Source organism: Phacochoerus africanus, chromosome 8 (genome assembly GCF_016906955.1).
Source record: "Phacochoerus africanus isolate WHEZ1 chromosome 8, ROS_Pafr_v1, whole genome shotgun sequence".
In the NCBI taxonomy this organism is placed as follows: domain Eukaryota; kingdom Metazoa; phylum Chordata; class Mammalia; order Artiodactyla; family Suidae; genus Phacochoerus; species Phacochoerus africanus.
In genome coordinates this window covers 3,949,874-3,969,520 of record NC_062551.1, presented here as the reverse complement: position 1 = coordinate 3,969,520, position 19,647 = coordinate 3,949,874, and the positions used below count along the sequence as shown (strand labels likewise).

The 19,647-nt window shown below is 54.4% G+C and overlaps 1 protein-coding gene across 1 annotated transcript in view; it reads left to right on the top strand.

Moving 5' to 3' along the window:
• Positions 1–16,495, top strand: part of USP10 (ubiquitin specific peptidase 10) — a 65,490-nt gene extending 48,995 nt beyond the window's left edge. The window contains exons 9-14 of the mRNA XM_047788822.1: positions 2,290–2,389; positions 3,437–3,614; positions 6,188–6,353; positions 8,742–8,886; positions 11,976–12,041; positions 15,475–16,495. Coding sequence (XP_047644778.1) covers positions 2,290–2,389; positions 3,437–3,614; positions 6,188–6,353; positions 8,742–8,886; positions 11,976–12,041; positions 15,475–15,662 — 843 coding nt within the window. The 3' untranslated portion in view covers positions 15,663–16,495. The remainder of the gene's footprint in view (positions 1–2,289; positions 2,390–3,436; positions 3,615–6,187; positions 6,354–8,741; positions 8,887–11,975; positions 12,042–15,474) is intronic.
• The last annotated feature ends 3,152 nt before the right edge of the window (positions 16,496–19,647 follow it).

Here is a 19,647-nt window from a genome sequence, read left to right as displayed (position 1 = left end):
CATTGTCGACCGCTTGTTATGTTTGGAAAAAGTGCAGTCTTTGTCCAGTGTGACAGCTAATAAACGGCAGAGCTAAGCAGCCGAGTCAGCTCCAAGTCCACTGCACGGCCTGCCCTTCGGATGGGGAGATTGGGCCTAGAACCGGTCAGGAGAGCTGCTGTCTTCTCATGTGCTTACACAGTGGCAGCTCCTTGGAGCCCTATGCTTTTAATCATACCCTTGCGAACGAAGGCCAAGGGCCACGGGCCACAGAGGTCTTGTAGACGGCCCACCCTGGAGTTGCCATTGTGGCTCAGCGCTCACGAACCCAGCCAGTATGAATGAGGACTCGGGTTCAATCCCTGTCCTCACTCAGTGGGTGAAGGATCCAGTGTTACTGTGAGCTGCAGTGTAGGTTGCAGACATGGCTCGGATCCTGCATTGCTGTGGCTGTGGTGTAGGCCAGCAGTGACAGCTCCGATTCGACCCCTACCCTGCGAACTTCATATGCCACGGGTGCAGCCCTAAAAAGACAAAAAATAAATAAACAGCCACCCGGACGGCTCTTGAGAGTAGGTCAGGGCTCCCTTTGCACAGTTAACTGCATCCTTTCTTTCCTCCCTGACGGAGCTCGTGATGAGTCAGTACCAGCAGCTGATGTGATGCTTAGGGAAATTATTTAGGAAAATAGTCGAGAAAATTCCATTCAAATTGAGTAAAGTCCTTTGTTTGATGCTCTGTTGTTTTGAAGAAGCGTGAATGCCTCTGGCAGTGTGCAAGACCACCAGGGGCTCTTTACACACTTGTAACACAGCCTTTGGTGTTGGGCTCAGAGTTCGCATTTCCCAAGTCCCGGACGGCCGCGGACCGAGGGCTGGGGACGCGGACGTGGAGTAAACTGTGCCCTCTGCCCCGAGAGAGCTCCTCGCCCAGTAGATCTGAAACCTGAGAAAGCGGACAAGACCAGCACTAAGATAGATGCTGTGCGGGCGCTTTGGGAGCCAGAGGAGGCCGCCCAGCCCAGCTGGACTGAGGCAAGGCCGGGGCTTCCTGTGGTCGAGCCGCGCTGAGATCCTGCTCTTCAGTCTTGGCTGTGCTGGGTCGACCCCCCTCTGCTCCAGTTCAGTATGACAGACACAAGGACGGCAAGCAGCCCGGAGCAGGCACGGGCGCCGTCTGCAGGAAACCTCCAGGCCCCTCTCCGGGTGGCGCCACACACAGCCCTCTTGATTCTGCCCGCATCAAAGTGTGGTTGGTCCACCAGGGCAGCTCCTCAGAGACTTGGGGTCCAAGGGTTTTGTTAGCGGCTAGTCATGTGGGCACCCGCTGCCTCCCACACCCCCACACTCCAGACTCCCAGAGGGAGAAGCCAGGCTCAGCCCGAACCACACTGCTGGCACAGTTCAGGCATGCTCCCTTCTCAAGTTCCGGGAGTGGTGGGAACCCTGAAATCCGAGTTCCCACTGAGGCAGCCAAGGACCAACAGAGTGAGCAGGCTTTCCTCAGGCGCTTGACTCCTCGGGTCTCGGGCTGTGCCAGCTCCGCCCTGTCCCACAGACACAGCACACTTGCCCAGACGGCTGCCATCCGTCCGTAGCCACAGCTCCACTTGGAGCACACTCCTCGACGTGGAGACCGCAGGCAGGGGCGTTGGCAGATCCTCAGAACACGCAGCTCTGTTCCCTCGTGCGACCCAGGCCCCCGTCCTGACGAGTTAGGCAGTCAGACCCAGCCAGTGTGAGATCCAGCAGCTCGTTCGTATCACGCGATGGTTATGCTGATGTGTGCGTGTACAGCGAGTAGCTAAGTCTTTGCGTCAGTGGAGGTTTTCATACATAATTTGGGTTCTCTCCCCTTGGGTTGCCTCCGTCAAAGGTAGGAGATACGCACGGCAGCTGATTTTACAACTTGGAGCCGGAGCGGTAGCCCTGGGGTGCGCAGCGAAGCGGCCATAGACATCTAGTTCTTGTTTTCTGTTTCACTTAGTAAATAGCTTATTATTAAGGTGACTTAGGTTTATCGTAGAACATGTCGAAAGTACAGAAGAAAGCCATGTGTCAAGCCCCACGGCCCTGTTGCTTAGAGATGCATGTGTTTGGTCTGCCCTCCCCCCCGCCCTGGCTTCAGCCCTTCCTCTGCCCTCCTCCACCCATCTCAGCTGCCCGGAGAAAAATTCACGGGATTTTGGGGGAACCCTTGACTCAAGTCTCACCGGAAGTTTAGGAGAAGGCGTAGTTTGAACACGCAGGTGGTCCCTTCGACGCGGGCCTTGAGTAATGAGAGGGACCCGGTCGCGTTGGGCCTTTGCAGGGTCGGCAGGAGGACGCGGAGGAGTACCTGGGCTTCATCCTGAATGGCCTCCACGAGGAGATGCTGAGCCTCAAGAAGCTTCTCTCCCCGAACAATGAAAGTAGGTTGTGGTGTACTTGCTGTAAACCTGTGTGAGAGCATTTTCTTAAGGATTGTTCTTAGGGGAGTTCCCACTGTGGTGCAGCGGAAACCAGTCTGACTAGGAGCCGTGAGGTTGCGGGTTCCATCCCTGGCCACGCTCAGTGGGTTGAAGATCTGGCGTTGCCGTGAGCTGTGGTGTCGGTTGCAGACACGGCTCAGATCCTGCGTGGCTGTGGCTGTGGTGCAGGCTGGCAGCTGTAGCTCCGATTTGACCCCTGGACTGGGAATCTCCATGTGCCTCAAGTACAGCCCTAAAAAGCAAAAAAAAAAAAAAAAAAAATATATATATATATTAAACAAGTGTTATGTATATTTTCATATGTTAATAAGTTGCCTTTTCCCACAATAGTCATTTGCCGTTCAAAAAATCACTTATTGGAGTTCCCGTCATGGCTCAGCAGTTAACGAATCCGACTAGGACCCATGAGGTTGCGGGTTCGATCCCTGGTCTTGCTCAGCGGGTTAAGGCTCCAGCGTTGCCGTGAGCTGTGGTGTAGCTCGCAGACTTGCCTCAGATCCCGCGTTGCTGTGGCTCTGGCGTAGGCGGGCAGCTACATCTCCGATTCGACCCCTAGCCTGGGAACCTCCACATGCTGTGGGACCAGCCCAAAAAATGGCAAAAAGACCCCCCGCCCCAAAAAATCACTTATTGACTCATTAAGATAGCTAGTTACTTTTATGTTGCTTATTGTGTACGAGTGAGATTGTTTGGATATTTCAAAATTTGTCCAGAACCTCTGCTTTTTTCCTTCAACTTTTTATTAGGAAAATGGTCAAATGCACAGAAAAGCTGCAAGAGGAGTTGGGGGAGTACTTGGCTGACTGCTGGATCGCTGTTACCGGGGTGTCCATGCCTCTGTCTATTTCTGGCCCCTCCACCTCTGTCCTCTGCACTTTTCAAGCTACTCTTGACAGTCTGTGGAGGCGGTTTCTGTAGAACCTTCTTTTATTTTTATTTTTTGCTCTTTGGGTAAATAGCAGCCTAAGCAGCCCATCTCCTTTTCAGAACTTACTGTTTCCAACGGACCCCAAAGCCACCTGGTGGACGAAGACGAGCAGGAAGAACCAGGCGAAGGAAGTGAGGACGAATGGGAGCAAGTGGGCCCCAGAAATAAGACCTCGGTCACTCGCCAGGCGGATTTTGTTCAGACCCCAATCACTGGCATTTTTGGTGGACACATCAGGTTTTATGCTTTTCTGGAATAATTTAGCATTTTCCTTTTGTAGGATTTTGGCGTTTTGCTGGAGGGGGGAGGTGTAAGATTTGTCCTAAGAGATCTTGGACTTGGTGGTTTGCCTTGACTGTGTGCCTCTCTGTGCTTGGCCTTCCTGCCGCTCTTCCGCCGCGCCCCCTGCTCTCATGCTGCCCGTGGCGGCCTTCCCGCAGAGGGCATTGCTCCTGCCTGGCTGCCGCAGTGGGCACTACCCTCCCTCAGCAGCGTTCACCCCTCTGTCCTCTGCTCACAGGCGAGTAGGAAGAGAAAGACCAGTTCATTGAAGTTCACGTTTTGTTGAGAGAAGACGTTCACGTGTCTGATTGGAGGACTTGGGAGCGTTGGCCCCAAGTGAGCTGGGGAGGGATGTCACCTCATAGAGCTCGTGACCGGGGTGCCTGGCACCTCTCCGCCCACTCTGCTGAAGTCAGCGCCTTCTGCTCATTCACAGAGGTCTTTATTCGTTGCCGTTGGAGCCGTCCAGGCCACCACCACCGTGTGGCCTTCAGTAGAGCTCGTGCCCACTCTAAGGAGGCTTACTCCTCTCCCTCATGGCAGCAGGATTTCCTTCTGGAGGCTTCGCAGCATTGCCAGCAGGAGTGGGTTTTGTCTTTTTTTTTTTTTTTTTTTTTAAGTGCGTGCTTAGCATTTCATTGTCCCATATGCTGCATATTAAAAAGAAGTAGCACCCCTTTCAAGTCCTGAAAAGCTAGGTCAGCCTCTGCTCCCGGACAGCTTAGATTGAGCGCCTTTCAGCAGGTTAATGAAAACCTTAGGGATAGGCCCGCTTGCTCATGGGCTGGCTGCCGATGCTCTGTGGCGCTGGGTCTAGATGCCAGCTGTGCTGCCATGCAGCCTGGAACATGTTCCTGTGCTCCCTGCTGTGAGCTGGACTCTGCAGGCTCCTTTCTGTCCTGGGCTCCTGGGTCAGCCTCCAGTTCCTTGGCTTGGGCCATGTGGGGAGAGGGAGCAGGGGTCCAGGTTGGAGAACAGCAGTGTTAAGAGGCCATCTGTGTCCTGATCCCTTGTTAGCCCAGTAGCCTGATGCTGGCCATCTTGGGGCACCCACCAAGGATGGCGGGTGAGGGCCCAGTCCAGTGGGTGTGTGTAGATAGAGCACACCGCCCGCCACCACACCCAGAGATCCCAAATTTGTTGGTGAATCCCCAGTAGGTAAAACCTCAGTACAGTTGGGAGAAATTTCTGGCTTGTCCCGGATGGCTCTACCATGACCCTGCAGCCTCTACCTTGTTCGGTCTTTGTGTTGAAAGCAGTTGTTGGTACTTTTTTCTTTTTTTTTTTTTTTTTAAAAAAAACACTCTATGAAGTTTAATGAACCGGACTAGCATCTGTGAGGTCAAGGATTCGATCCCTGGCCTTGCTCAGTGGGTTAAGGATCCAGCGTTGCCATGGGCTGTGGTGTAGGTCACAGACGCGGCTTGGATCCCTCGTGGCTCTGGCTCTGGCGTAGGCAGGCAGCTACAGCTCCAATTTGACCCCTAGCTTGGGAACCTCCATATGCTGCGGGTGCAGCCCTAAAAAGCAAAAAAAGCCTCTAAAGCAAAGATAAGGAGCTAATGCTTAAAATTTAGGAACCTTTTCTCTGTGTAGTAGCCACCATTAAGCCTGATTCTTTCTTCAGAGCGGCTGAAGGATTTCTCCTAAAATTTCTCCTTCTCTGGTGGTTTTTCAGTTTCTCCAGAGAGACCAGCTCCTTTCTCGCATTGCCCACCCTTTCGAGAAAGTCCAGGCCCTTCGAGGCAGGAGCGCCAATCTTGATCTCTGCAACGGCTTTGCTGCTTTTCCCGCTGTTCCCCTTTGGAAGGAGGGCGCGGCCGTTACTCTCGGGTCTTCCGTCTCGGGCGGAGCGTGGAGGCGCCGGCCTGCGCGCCGGTCTCCCGCCTTGTATTCGGTGAATACACTCGGTCCCTCAGACGGCAGAGATAGACTCCCTAGTGGGCCGCTCATCTTGCTGAAGCTAGATGAGAGATGATGGGTCGAAGGCACATTTTTACTCAGAAAAACCTAGAAAAAAGAAAAGTGAAATGAAAAACCAGCTAAGAAAAGAAGGCTGGGCTGGCCGCCTCCTCCTGGGGCGGTGGCCGCCTCCCCACCGCGTACACACTGCGCCCCGGCCTCTGCCAGTCGCGCTCACAGGGACATGCCGTCCAGGGCGTTCTGTTGGCCTGGGGGCTTCCCGAGTTTCATTAGAACAGGCCGTGGCGCTTTGGGGGTGAGAAGCATCCGCGTTTTCTGGCTGTGGCCTGGTGGTCGCTTTCCCGACCGTGCATCATGCTGAGTGTGGAGAGGATGGAATGGTCTCCTCCCGGAGCTCTCAAGCTGGACAATGATCAGCTGAGTTGCCAGAAGTTCTGAAGAGGCGATTTGAGCAGATCTATTTGAAAATCCAGTGTATTTTTGGTGTTTCCGATCTCTCCGGCCTCCTCCTGCTGCTGCGCGGTGGTTCCTCTCGGGCTGCTGGCTAACTCGGGGGGGCGGGCGGGCGGCCGGGCTCTGAAAGGCCGTGTGTCTTCCGTCCTCAGGTCCGTGGTTTACCAGCAGAGCTTCAAGGAGTCTGCCACCCTGCAGCCCTTCTTCACGCTGCAGCTGGACATCCAGTCCGACAAGATCCGCACCGTCCAGGACGCGTTGGAGAGCCTGGTGGCGAGAGAGTCTGTCCAGGGCTACACCACCAAAACCAAGCAGGAGGTACGTCCCCGCGGCCTCCACCCCCACCCCAGGGCCCACTGGTGGTGGCGGAAGAGCGCGGGGTCCACAGTGAGCAGAGGTGGGTGGAGCCCCGCCGCTTTCGCCGGGGGCTGCAGGCTTCCACGTTTTTAGATTTTCCTGGTTGAAACGGACTGTCCTCACAGCTGCCTTTGGCTCCGGGTCCTGGGTTAAGGATCTGGCGCGTCACTTTCCGGCACCCCGTCCTGGCGCCGTGGCGTATCAGTGTGGTTTACGTTCCTGATACCGCAGAGCCCGGTTTCATGAGGTTAGTTAGGGCCTAAAAGATACTCTAAACTTCTGGTTTGCCGTTGATCGTGGATCTTCATGGACAGCGACAAATAGAAAGTGATTGTTCCAATGCCTCTTCCCCTTTGATCTGGTGTGAACGGAGGTTGTGAGGTGCGGGGAGCGTGCCTGGCCAGATGCGCAGGTTCAGGCCCGCTCTCTCCTCCGCAGGAGAGTGTCTTCCCCTCACGTGGCCCAGATCTAGATGGCGGGAGTGAATTCGGGGAAGTGTGCTGGGAGGTGAACGCAGGCGAGTCAGGGCCGTGCTTCTCGGATCAGCTTCGAGTGTCTCCTTGGCGCCTGCTTGCTGGAGTCGCGTGTGGTGGCTGCAGGGTGAGCCGAGGGCCTGCCCTGGCCCTGCCGCTTGTGCCCCCGCTCAAGAGCGGAGGCGGGACAGGGAGGCCTCCTTTTCGTCTGCTCGCCCGTCGTCAGGCCAGCCTCTCGGGGGCTCTGCGCAAGGGAGGCCCAGGTCTCCGTGTGTTTTCTCATCGCTTCTGTGGGCAGTGTTGTTTTAAAAAATAGAAGTAAAAAATAAATAAATAAAATAGGAGTCTTAGGAGCTGGAACAAGATCTTGGCAGTTGGCTTAGAGGAGACGCTGCAGGTCTGGTGGTGGGAGGCAGACAGGAGAGCTAGGGCTGCTTGTTCTGGGGGGTCAGTTGGTGTGGCCAGGCTGTGAGTCTGCCGTGGGGACCGTCCGCTTGGCTCCCTCTGGGGCAGCCTAACTCCAGAGCTGAAACCACCATCCTAGCTCCTCTGCTTGGAGCCAGTCCCCTGAGTCTGGCCACTGGTCCTGCTGGGGAGGCCTCCCGCCTTTGCCAGGCTCCTGGGAACGCACTTTGGTGACGTGTCGGTTTTCGTCATTGGCTCCTGCTGCGGCTAAACGGCCTTGGGGAGGGGCGGGCGTTCTGGTAGGGAAAGCCGTGGTTGTGGTGGTCAGTCTGTGCTCCGAGGGTGGGGGGGAGGAGGTGAGTGGTTCTAGAAGGCGGCTTTGGGGGAAGGATTCAGGGAAGAAGTGGCCTTTGGGTGGAGCCTTGAAGACAGCAGGGAAGGATGCTGACTATTCCGGCATCTGAGTGGGCCAGCAGGTGTTTGAGGGAGGGAGGCTGCAGGTAGCTTGTACAGGTGTCTGAGGGGCAAGTAGCACATTTTCTGGAATGTCACTTTTAAAAAAAGTGTACCTTGTAAATAAAGTACCAGGTTTGATTTTGTTGTGTTCTTAGGTCATGTGTTTTTTCTCTGTGGGATCCCATGAAGGTTGGTGGGGAAACAGGATTCCGTGAAACACTAGCTCTGTAAGAAGGTCTGATTTTGTTGGGTGCTTAGAAAGTGGCTGGAAGCCCAGGACACATGGCGCTTCACGTGAGCCCCTTCGTGAGCAGTCGCCCCAGAGAAGCGGTGCACCGCCTCCCGGTCTGCAGGCGAGGAGGCTGGAGCCCAAGGGTCGTCCTCTCTGCTTTCACGGTGGAACTGTGGCCACACTTTTCCTTCTTCCGCTGTCCTTACTGCAGAGGCATGCGGGGCGGTTTCCATGCCTGGCGTCTTGTCTGGGTGGGAAGACGGATGCGGAAGGATCTGGAGACTCCTAGGCCTGCTGCCCCAAAGGGTCAAGTATCGTTTGTGAAGACGCATCCAGTAAACAGCAGCATTCACTAGACCTGTAAACATAAAACCGAAACTTATAAAACTGATGATTGGATTATTTAAAGCATCGAATAAAAGAAACATCATGGCTTCAGTTTTATCAGTACTGCAAGAGTTATTAGAAAATAAATTCCTGCATGTATAATTCAGGGTTTTCCTAAGTTAGCGTTTTGATTTTTATGCCAGTTGAGTGCATAGAGTGAAGATTCTTAACTTGACTCAGGGACACAGCGGCTCCTCTGTGTTGTGTTTGTGGGGATATATGCGTTTTTCTAAGCAGCATGTCCTGAGCTCTCAGAAGATTCCGTCAGACCCGCAGGGGACGCGGTGCCTCAGGAAGGCTGGAGCAGCACCACCCCGGAGCTCTGCTCTCTGAGTGGGCTGGAGGCAGCCTCTGCCGCTCACTGAGCCGCCACGTCCTGTGTGCTTTGTGTCTTAGGTTGAGATCAGTCGAAGAGTGACTCTGGAAAAACTGCCTCCTGTCCTCGTGCTGCACCTAAAACGGTTTGTCTACGAGAAGACTGGTGGATGCCAGAAGCTTATCAAAAACATCGAGTATCCTGTGGACTTGGAAATTAGTAAAGGTAACGTGCGTAAGGCGGGGCTGGGGGCGGGCGGGGCTCGGGGCTCAGGAAGCCAGCGGCCGCGTCCGCGTTTCTCTGATGGCGGGATTCAGGAAGCGCTCCTCTGTGCCTTTCTTTGTTTGAAATTTCCTTCTTATTGCATATGGTACTTCCCAGGCCAGGGATCAAATCAGAGCTCCAGCTGCTGGCCTGCGCCACGGCCACAGCCGTGGCGGATCCAGAGCCGCATCTGCAACCTGCGCAGCAGCCTGTGGCAACACCAGATCCGTAACTCACTGAGCCAGGCCTGGGATGGAGCCCGCATCCCCACAGACACAACGTCAGGTCCTTAACCTGCTGAACAAGAATTCAGTATTTGAAATTTCTTGATTATTAATAGACCTTTATGTTAAAATGCTCATTAAAATGACTTTTTAGGGAGTTCTCTGGTGGTTAAGGTCTTGGCATCGTCACTGCTGAGGCTCAGGTTTGATCCCTGGTCCAGGAATTTCATTATGCCAAGGGTACAGCTATAAAAAGTAACAAAATGGCTTTTTAAAAATAAAGGCAGGGTTGGAATTCCTGTAGTGGCGCAATGGTTAACGAATCCGACTAGGAACCATGAGGTTGAGGGTTCGATCCCTGGCCTCACCCAGTGGGTTAAGGATCCGGTGTTGCCGTGAGCTGTGGTGTAGGCCGCACATGCGGCTCGGATCTCGCGTTGCTGTGGCTCTGGCGTAGGCTGGTGGCTACAGCTCTGATTCGACCCCTAGCCTGGGAACCTCCATGTGCTGTGGGAGCAGCCCTAGAAAAAGCAAAAAGACAAAAATAAAATAAAGGCAGGGAATTCCCTTTGTGGCGTAGTGGAAATGAATCCAGCTAGTAACCGTGAAGTTGAGGGTTCAATCCTTGGCCTCACTCGGTGGGTTAAGGATCCAGTGTTGCCATGAGCAGTGGTGTAGGTCGAGGATGTGGCTCAGATCCTGGGTTGCTATGGCTGTGGTGTAGACCAGCAGCTGTAGCTCCAATTTGACCCCTAGCCTGAGAACTTCCATATGCCCTAGGTGTGTCCCTAAAAACAAACAAAAAACCCAAAAAAACAAAGGCAAAAATGAATGATGCATGTGAACTTACTACTAGCTGAGAAAAATACTAAAAAAATACATGGATTAGTGAAAGAAAGGGATTTTCCTTACCTTAACAGCTGTGTAGACCCCCCCTGCTAAGTCAGGCCTTTTTAGTGGGTGGGGACTGTTTCTCTGACCCATGGTGACAGTGATAGGTGTAGGGCCACGGCTGCAGCCGCAGGTCTCAGCCAGGCACCTGGGCCTGGCAGCTTGGGCACACGGCGGTGAAAGCAGCCGCCGCCTGGCTAACGTGCGGCTTGAAGGAGAACCTTCCCTGAAAGCTGCCAGGTTTGTGAGAGATGTTCTGTGCAAAACCGAAGGTTCCTCAGGCACAGGGAGCTAGAGGGCTTCTCTGAGTACCCGACGTCGTCCCAGGGTCTCCAGAGGCCCCAGCCTGCCGTCCTCCCCTCCCCTTCCCTGGCCCGGTGACCAGGAACCAGAGCGCAGGGACCTGTGTTCCCGGCCGCTTCCCCTGTGCCCCGGGGACGCTGCAGTCCCCCAGCCCTGAGATCCAGACTCTGGGTCTCAGCCCTGTTCTCCCGAGGGTCACCTCCAGCTGATAGTCTGGCTCTGGTGCCAGCTTAGGGCCACCCTCCTCTCGTGGCCGGTTGGAGGACAAAGGTGAAGAGACGCCAGCCAAGAGTCGCATGCTGGCTTGCCCGTCCTGTTTCTTGTGGGCGTTAGGAAGCTGGAGCAAAACCCAGTCCTGCCGGTGCCTCTGACCCACGCTCCTGCCTCCTCCCTCACCCCAGCTCAGCCGTCGAGGGGCCGGCGTGGTTTTTCAGGCTGGTTTTATTTGACTTCCTTCCTTCTGTCTAGGGCCGCACCTGTGGTGTATGGAGGTTCCCAGGCTAGGGGCCTCCACCACAGCCATGGCAATGTGGGACCCGAGCCACGTCTGCGACTTCACCACAGCTCACGGCAACACCAGATCCCTAACCCACCTAGTGAGGCCAGGGATTGAACCTGAGTCCTCGTAGACGAGTTGGGTGCATTATTGCTGAGCCACAGCGGGAACCCTTGGTTATTTTTTTGTTTGTTTTTTGCCCACGCCTGCAGCATGTGGAAGTTATCCCTGAGTCACTGCGGGAACTCCTGCATATCTTTCTTTTACACGTAATTTGATACCTGCTGCCGCCTTGGATGCTTTTTAGGAAGAGAAATGGCCTGGGGGACAGGAGGACCTGGCTCAGGTGGTGGAGGGAGAGAGAAGGCCCTGGTAATGGTGTGAGCACAGCCTGTCCCCAGGGGCTCTTCCTGGCGCTGGCCACGGCACCCCGAGGTGCCTCTGCCAGGAGGGAGCTGCACACCTGAGAACCAGGGGCTCCCCACCTGCTCTGGCCAGACTGAATCGCTGGTGACTGACTCACATGTGAAACATTCTAAACTTAGCCTTTCCCAGCCTGCTTTCTTCTGGTTTTTTGTTTGTAAGTGGGCAGCTTTTTTCTTTTCCTTTTTTAGAACGTCTGCTTGTTTGGGTTTTTAGCATGGGCTGAGGCATTTGGGACATGCGCTCCTGTCCCCTGGGGTGGGTTCTGATGGCACTTGTTACTGCAGCACACAGCCGATGGGCCTCACTGCTCAGTTCTCGTACGACTAAAGGGGTGGGGGGCAGTTCCCATCGTGGCTCAGCGGGTTAGGAACCCGACGGGCATCCGTGAGGACTCAGGTTCCATCCCTGGCCTCACTCGGTGTGTTACCACGAGCTGTGGTGTAGGTCGAAGACACGACTCAGATCCTGAGTTGCTGTGGCTGTGGTGTAGGCCGACAGCTGCAGTTCCAGTTTGACCCAGAGCCTGGGAACCTCCATGTGCCACGGGTGCGGCCCTAAAAAGACAAAAAAAAAAAAAAAGATGGGGTCTGTTTGGTCTCCTGGCTCCACAGGGTGGGTTCCTTAGATGGAGTAAGTTTACCGCCTTGTTTCCATGAGGCCTTTCTGTCAGTGCTTTTATAGACTGAAGCTCTCGATATTTTGTTTTTCAGAACTGCTTTCTCCAGGGGTTAAAAATAAGAATTTTAAATGCCACAGAACCTATAGGCTATTTGCAGGTGAGTGAATTTGTATGGCGTACTTTCCGTACTGAAGCAATGATAGAAGGGGTTTGTACCCAGGCACGGTTTTGCAGTGATCTCACTTAATACAGAGCCTGGATTATTGTAGTATGTCTCTACTGGATTTTATAAGTCAGAACATCTCTTGAAAATGTGTGTTTTACCTAAAGTTTGATGCATTTGGCATTTGACAGAATACCTTCTGGCTGAAAGCTCAGCCAGTGGAAGCCTCGTTTAACAGGGTTCCTTCGCTCTCTGACTCAAAAGCGGGAGCTTTCCAGGTTGGGGCCCGTCCCTGCTGCAGCCGTGGCCTGGGGGAGCTGGTCCCTGGGCGTGGCGCCAGCTGCCGGGAGGGCATGTCCTCCCCACACGGTGCCCTCCTGCCCGCCCCCTTAGAGCCGAGTCTTGTATGCCTCTGGGGCTTCATGTGTCTTCAGAGGTGCTGTTAGCAATGTTGTGTTTGGTTTTCTGGGTGGTTTTATTACAAGTTTCTGGCTCCCTCTCCTTGTGTGTTGCTTTGCAATTTAAATGACGCTGCTCTTACTGGTCCTCCCCCATCCGTGGAGCCTTTCTGCCAGATCCTTTTATATGCTGTCTCACCTCTTCTGTCACTGTCCTTAGAGGTAAGTGTGTGTCCCCATTGCACAGATGAGTGAGCGAGCACTCGCGGAGCAGTACTTAGTGCCCTGTGCCCATCGAGCACTTAGGGCGTTGGGGTGGGCCCTGGTTGGTCGGGGGGTCAGGCGCTGCAGCCTCTGCCTTGCTCTTGTCCCGCAAGCGGCTGCTCACAGCCTCCCCCAAGCCTGCTGCGACCTGAGGGCACTGTCCTCGGGATGTGTCTGCTCTCCTCTGGTCCTGGCTCAGCCTGGCACTCAGGCCCTGGGGCTTGCCTCTGAGACCAGAGGGCTCCCAGGTCTCACCTGGCTCCCTGGGGTTTGGCACCAGCATCCAGGGCCCCAGTGTGAGCGCTCCCTCCACCCGGCCATTGCAGCCTGGTGCATAGCCCAGGCCTCATCCTGAGTCTAATCCTCTCAGGAACAAGGTCACTGGACTGCTGGAAGTTTCCCGTGTGTACATACACATAGATACATACATATCTTTGTCTCCACATATATCTATCTATTCCTCTCCATATCTGTCTATAAAAAGAGAATCTCTGGAGCTCCCGTCGTGGCTCTGCAGTAACGAATCCGACTAGGAACCATGAGGTTGTAGATTCAATCTCTGGCCCCGATCAGTACAGGAAGAATCTGGCATTGCTGTGAGTGTGAGCTGTGGTGTAAGTCGCAGATGCGGCTCAGATCTTGCGTGGCTGTGGCTGTGGCGTAGGCTGGCAGCTGTAGCTCCTACTCGACCCCTAGCCTGGGAACCTCCATATGCCACAGGTGCGGCCCTAAAAAGCCAAAAAATAAAAATAATAAAAAATAAAAAGTGGTTCTGGAGTTCGTGTCATGGCTCAGCAGTAACGAACCCAACTAGTATCCAAGAGGATGTGGGTTCAATCCCTGGCTTCACTCAGTGGGTTAAGAATCTGGTGTTGCTGTGCCTGTGGCATAGGCTGACAGCTGCAGCACCAATTAGACCCCTAGCCGGGAACTTCCATATGCTCTGGGTGTGATCCTAAAAAGCAAAAAAAAAAAAAAAAAAAGTGGTTCTAATTGTGGGACAAAAAAACGAGTTAGTGCTGTGCGTGAGCACTTTTTTTGTTGTTTTTTTTTTGCTTTTTAGGGCCGCACCCACGGCATATGGAGGTTCCCAGGCTAGGCATTGAATCAGAGCTGCAGCTGCTGGCCTACGCCACAGCTACAGCCACACAGGGTCCGAGCTGAACTGCGATCTGCACCACAGGTCACACCAATGCTAGCTAGATCCTTAACCCCCTGAGAGAGGCCAGAGATCGAATCCAAAACCTCATGGTTCCCAGTAGGATTTATTTCCGCTGTGCCATGATGGGAACTCCCACGCGTGAACATTCTGAACACTCTGATTCTCAGCTCCATTCCATGACGTGAGTTTGCCGCGTATCCGTGACATGTCACCATGTTAGTTACGGGGCTTTTGCTTGAGAAACCTCAGCTCTTCTCTCCTGAACGTTTAGAATGAGGGATCTTACAGGAAACACACGTTAAATCCACAGGTGCTTGAAATCGTACTGTTCTGGTCACTGAAAACCAACTCTTACCCAAGTCATTTAGGTTTTGGAGGTGAAATTCCAGGACAGAAGCCCCACAGCTGGATTTGGGGTCAGAGGGACATGCTGCTGCTCCCCTCGTCCTGTGGCCGCTGCTCTGTCACTGACCCGCAGGACCGGAAGAAGCCCTGATCTTGTATCGGTCCTTTTACTGGTTTCCCACCTGATGGCTCTGCAGTCTTGCTGTCCCCATGTGACCAGTCAGGTTTGTCCCTGGCTGGCCAGGGCCCCAGTGTCCTCTGAGCCCCAGCAGAGTGTCCTCAGTGGCAGAGCCCGGGTCTATCCAGCAACCGAGGCTGTAGGCGCTGTCCTCGGATCCCTGCGGGCTGCTGGCTCCCGAGAGCGCGCTGACCTCGGGCGTGTTGGTGACTGCACCTGCTCCCAGCGTGCCTCTCCTCCCCGCCTGGCCCCCCGGCCCCTCCTCTGCGTCTCAGTGTCTTGTGGTGTCTTCCCAGAGTTCTTTTGTTTTGGACATTTGACCAAGGCTTCTTGTTTGAATTACAGGATTTTTGACAAGTGTTTTTGTTTTGTTTTTTTTTCTGTTAAAGCTGTTTCAAAAAAAAGCTTATTTTAAAGTTGTAAGAAAAATTGGAAATGTTCTTTAAAAAGAAGAACCAGTAATGCCTGTTGCCACACCCACCCTGCTGGCTGCCCTGCTGACCCTCCTGGGGCAGTGCTGTCCTTGTCACAGGTGACAGTCCACGGGAGACCTGGGTTTCTGGCTTCTTCATGTAGTGGGCGTGTGCTCCTGCACCGCCAGACAGCCCATCTGCTATGTGGAAAATACACCGCGTGGTAACAGCGATGCACAGATCGTTCTTCTTGGGGTGTTGAGGCTTTTCCACTTTTTCACTTTGTCTGAGATTCAGCCACGCTGTTGAGAACAGTGTGGATGGGGGCATTGGGTCTCCGTGTTGTTCCCGAGGCCCCAGGTCGCTTGGCTTGCCCTGCTGGTGGCTCTGCGGGGAGGTCCCCCGCGCCCCCGGCTGCCTCCAGGCCCCACTTAACCCCCCCGCCTTTTCTCACGCACTTGGGGGTAGCGCGGCCCAGTGTGTTATTCAGGCGTCTGTGTGCCCGTCAATGACCTGTGCGGGGGTTTGCGCTGGACCAGGCCCGGCCCCGCCGCCGCCCCCCCCCCCCACCGTCGGTGTCACGCGGTTCCCAGGAGGGGCAGGCTTGGGCCGGGAGGCGGGCTGGGGCGCAGCGCTCTCACCCCTGGCGCCCCCGCCTCTCTTGCAGTGGTCTACCACCACGGCAGCAGTGCCACGGGCGGCCACTACACCACGGACGTCTTCCAGATCGGCCTCAACGGCTGGCTGCGCATCGACGACCAGACGGTCAAGGTGATCAACCAGTACCAGGTGGTGAAGCCCGCCGCAGAGCGCACAGCCTACCTCCTCTATTACCGCCGCGTGGACCTGCTGTAGCCGCCGCTGCCGCCACCACCGTGCCCGCCGCTGCCGCCGCTGCCGCTTGTAGAGCCCACCTCGCCCCGCCCCCCTCCTCTCTGTAGTGGCTCTTTAGAGAGAAACTCGTTCTCCCTCCTGCAGAAATGGGCTAGGATGAAAGGAGACGCCTTGGGGTTTGCGCACAACATGGCTTACGCTGGCTCCTAACTTCCAGATCCAGAGCATTGGGTTTAAGAGAATACACCCAAAAACCACATTTCTGAAATAATGCCGATTCCTGAGTCAGAAGGGGAACTTGCATTTGATTCCCAGTCTCATTGCGTAGTAGAATAAATCCTGCACCAGCAACACTTGTAAATTTGTGAAAATGAATTTTATCTTTCCTTAAAAAAGAAATTTTTTAATCCATCACACTCTCCTCCCCCCACCCGTTAGTTTTTGATAAATGATCAAAATGAGCCAGTTATCAGAGAAGAGACAGTTCGTACTTCAAAAGAAAAACACACACAAAAAGTCAGTTGCTGGTTCCTAACAGGAAAAGTACATTTTAATGATTGTGTGAGAAGCTGCTTAAACGTCTGCGTTGCGGACCAGACCCTTGGAGTTAACGTGTTAGTCACGTAGATGGGTGATTGTAACTGTATTGCCATTAAAAGACTTCAGATTGCATTCCTGCTTCTGTGTACACCTAATGAAAAGTGGGCAAAATGATGGAGATGGATGTTTCCTTAAGTCTGCTCTTGACTTCTGCTGTCTGCTCTCCCACAGTGCTGCGTCTCTAATTGTACAGTTAGTGATGCCTAGGAGTATGAAGTTGTCGCCCATCAATAAAAATCACAGCGTTGGTTTTACGCTGAGTGTGTGTGGTGTTTCTTTGATGGCAAATGCCTTTTCCAGTAACTGCAGCTCATTTGGCCTCGACTGCTCTGCCAGAGTTGGTGAAAGCTGAACTTCAGTGATGTGGGTACATGGATGCTTTTGAATCTTCACGTAGCACGGAAGAGCAGGTAAGCTGTTCAGTCCCAGCGTGGCTCGGGGATGCCTGCCGGGTGTGGGTCCTGGCTCAGCCTCCTTGTACTTGCCTGCTGCTGAGCCTCTCAGCCGCCCCGCCAGACACCCTCCGGCTGTGGAAAGGAAGCCTTTGAGAAGGAAGAGGAGGAGCGGAAGGGCCAGGCCGCTTCCCTCAGCTCCTGTGCCTCTGGGGCCCTGGCTTCCGGAAGGCCCCCTGTGAGGGCTCCCGGCACAGCGCTGGGCTCCCCAGAGACGCGGTGTAATTGACGCGGGCCTTGTGCCCAAGCTCCTGCTCTTCCCTAGCCTGCCGTGTGCCACTCGAGGGTCAGAGCCTACTTTTAAAATTACAGTCCTGACATTGCCTGCTGAGCCCGCTCGCCCTGCGTAACTCCACTCTGATGCGCTCAGCTACTTACAGGTCGTGTCAGCAACTCGCTTCTCGGTGAGAGAGTGTACGCTTCTTGCGGAGCAGGTGGAGTTCAGAAGCCAGATTAACTTCGGGGGAAGCCGCCCACGCCAGCAGTAACCAGCCGCAGGTGGCGTCAGGGCCTGTTCTGAACCCCAGAGTTGAGTTGTGGGCTGTGATGCTTTGGTCTTTGCAAGAGGCATCCAGCTTCCGTCACGGAGGTTGGTTGAAGTGTCCCCGGGTGTCAGTGAGCACCCCGTCTAGAACGCAGCCTCTGACTGGGAAACGCCCGTGCGGGGAACCTGGCCCAAGGGGCCAGACGGGGCCTGCTGTTCCGGGCACGCCAGCCTGCTTCCACATCTTCCGATGGACTTAGATGAGCAAGTTTTCCTTGGAGTGTCGTTCAGCGGTGACCCCGTGGTCTTTAAATTGTGAAGTCACTTAGGTTGCTGAGCTTCAGACGTGTTGAAAACGACCAAGATAGTGAGGGACTTGTTTGAAAGCCCTCGAGTCTCTCAAAGGTGGTTAGAGACGCGTTAAGTCCTGTGGGACGTCCCGAGTCCCGGTCGCCGTGCTCCTCCTCATCCTTGGGGGCTCCTGGCCCTGCTGGTCCCGCGACGCGTCGGTTCAGCCGTCTGGGAAGTAGCAGTGGTGTTTCAGGGGCGTGTGAAACAACACACGTGACCCATGTCACCCAACAGCTCGGGTCGTGTTCACGACAGAGATCGAGCTGTGACGACCAGAACTCCGGGGAGAGCACATAGCAAGGAGCCGCCTGCCAGGAAGTCTCAGCTGTGGGAGCTCGGGCTAGGATCAGACCCCCGCCCCAGCAGTCCCTGCAGTGACAACGCCGGGTCCTCGACCCCCTGCCGCAGGAGAACGCCAACGTTTAGTATTCTGTGCTGCAATTTTTTGGATGTTTTTGTAAGCTTCATAGACCGTTTCCTTGGCTTCAAGGTCATTTACACTCAGAACCTTGGTGCTGGGGGTACAAACATAGTGATTTTCCTTCATAAGCATTTGATGCGTTGTTGTAAGGGGCGTTTAATCCAGTGTGAGTGCTGGGCTGTTGTCAGAAGTATTATTACAGGGAGACTTTTCTTTAATGTGTGATGTTGCCCGCGAGACTTGGAAGGAAGCTCTCTTACAGGAAGAATGTAATCAGGTTTATGTGGTTGGCGTATTGTTTGCCCAAAGCCAAGAAAGTGCATGTGCTACTTTCAGGAGGAACGAATGAAAAATGGGTCCTCAGAGGATGAAAAATAGCAGTCCTTTCTCTCCCTGTCGGATTTGCACAGCCGTGTTCAGCTGCCCGGTGGCCCAGAGCAGCCATCGTGTCGTTTCCCAGCACAGGCAGTCCTGTCCGGGTCTGATGTGTGGATCGCACATGAGCAGTAACTTTGTAGTCAGCAAATGCATCCTTTTGTGTTTTTTCCGTAGTGGAAGTTTCTGGCTGCTTGTATTTGACTGAGCCAGAGAGTTGAGAGTTAAGTTGTGTTTGGGGCAGAATGAGGACTCCCGCCTGGGGGGCAGCGTTTCCGAGAGCTCTGAGAAACTGCTCCAGAGAGACAGGAGCCGAGGCCAGTGTGTGTGCGGTTTTGGTGAAGGGGCAGGTCTGTGCACCATTTGGCAGGCATTTTCCAGACCCTTGCTGCTAGTCTCGTCACGAGGAGCACGTGTCACCATGAAAGAATTTAGTGCTTTTCTAGATATGAGGAGAGGCAAGAATCGGGCTCATAAAATCTTCTGAAAATACCCAACTATCTGAAGACCTGTCCTGCCAGTTTTTCCAGAGCACACACGGCCTTACTCCTGGCCTCCACCCTGCGCTGCAGCGGCTCACGGTTCAGTTTGTGCAGAGACAGACGGCAGGCCCTCGTCTCCCGGTCACAGCGGCCCAGCGGGAGCGGCAGCCCTGCCAGTGCAGCTGCGGCCTCTAACCCGTGTCACACTTGCCTTCGGAAGTGCCTCGTCTGTCAGGAGAGACCAAAGGCTTTTCTGCTGCTTCTCTGGCCGAGAAAGAAAGATGCCTTGTTGCCTGGTCCCAGCGAGGACTGTACCCATGACACTAATTTCCTGAGGGTCTGTGGGCTCAGAAAACATAAGGGGAAAAAAAGTCTTCGTGTTTAAAAAACAGTCCACGACTGGTGAGGCCAGGTGTTCACAGCCTGCTCTCTGTGTGTGTTTTCTTTAAAATCAGTCCTAGCAAATTGCCAAGCAGGCGTGCCTTTGCCTCTTCAAACATTTTCTCTTGCTTCCTAGGATTTTTTTTTTAAGAGTTATTATTCATCTTTTGGACGGACTCTTCCCATCTCATTTGTCCTTTTTGGAGAAAAAAAAAATGTATTTGCTTGAACAACGAGCTCCATAGCTTGGCTTGGGCCTGTGCCGACGTCCGTTCTCTTCGGGGGGGAAAGGGGCGACACGGCGGCCCAGCGCCTGGTCCCTTCACTGAGGTGCACGCTCCCCTCCCCCCCAGGAAGGGCTCGGCCCTGAGGGAGGAGGGCTCCTCGACGGGCTTGGCTTGGGGCCTTTCTCTCCCAGTCGTGCTCTTCCCTTTGCTGCTCAGACGCGGCCCTGCCGGGT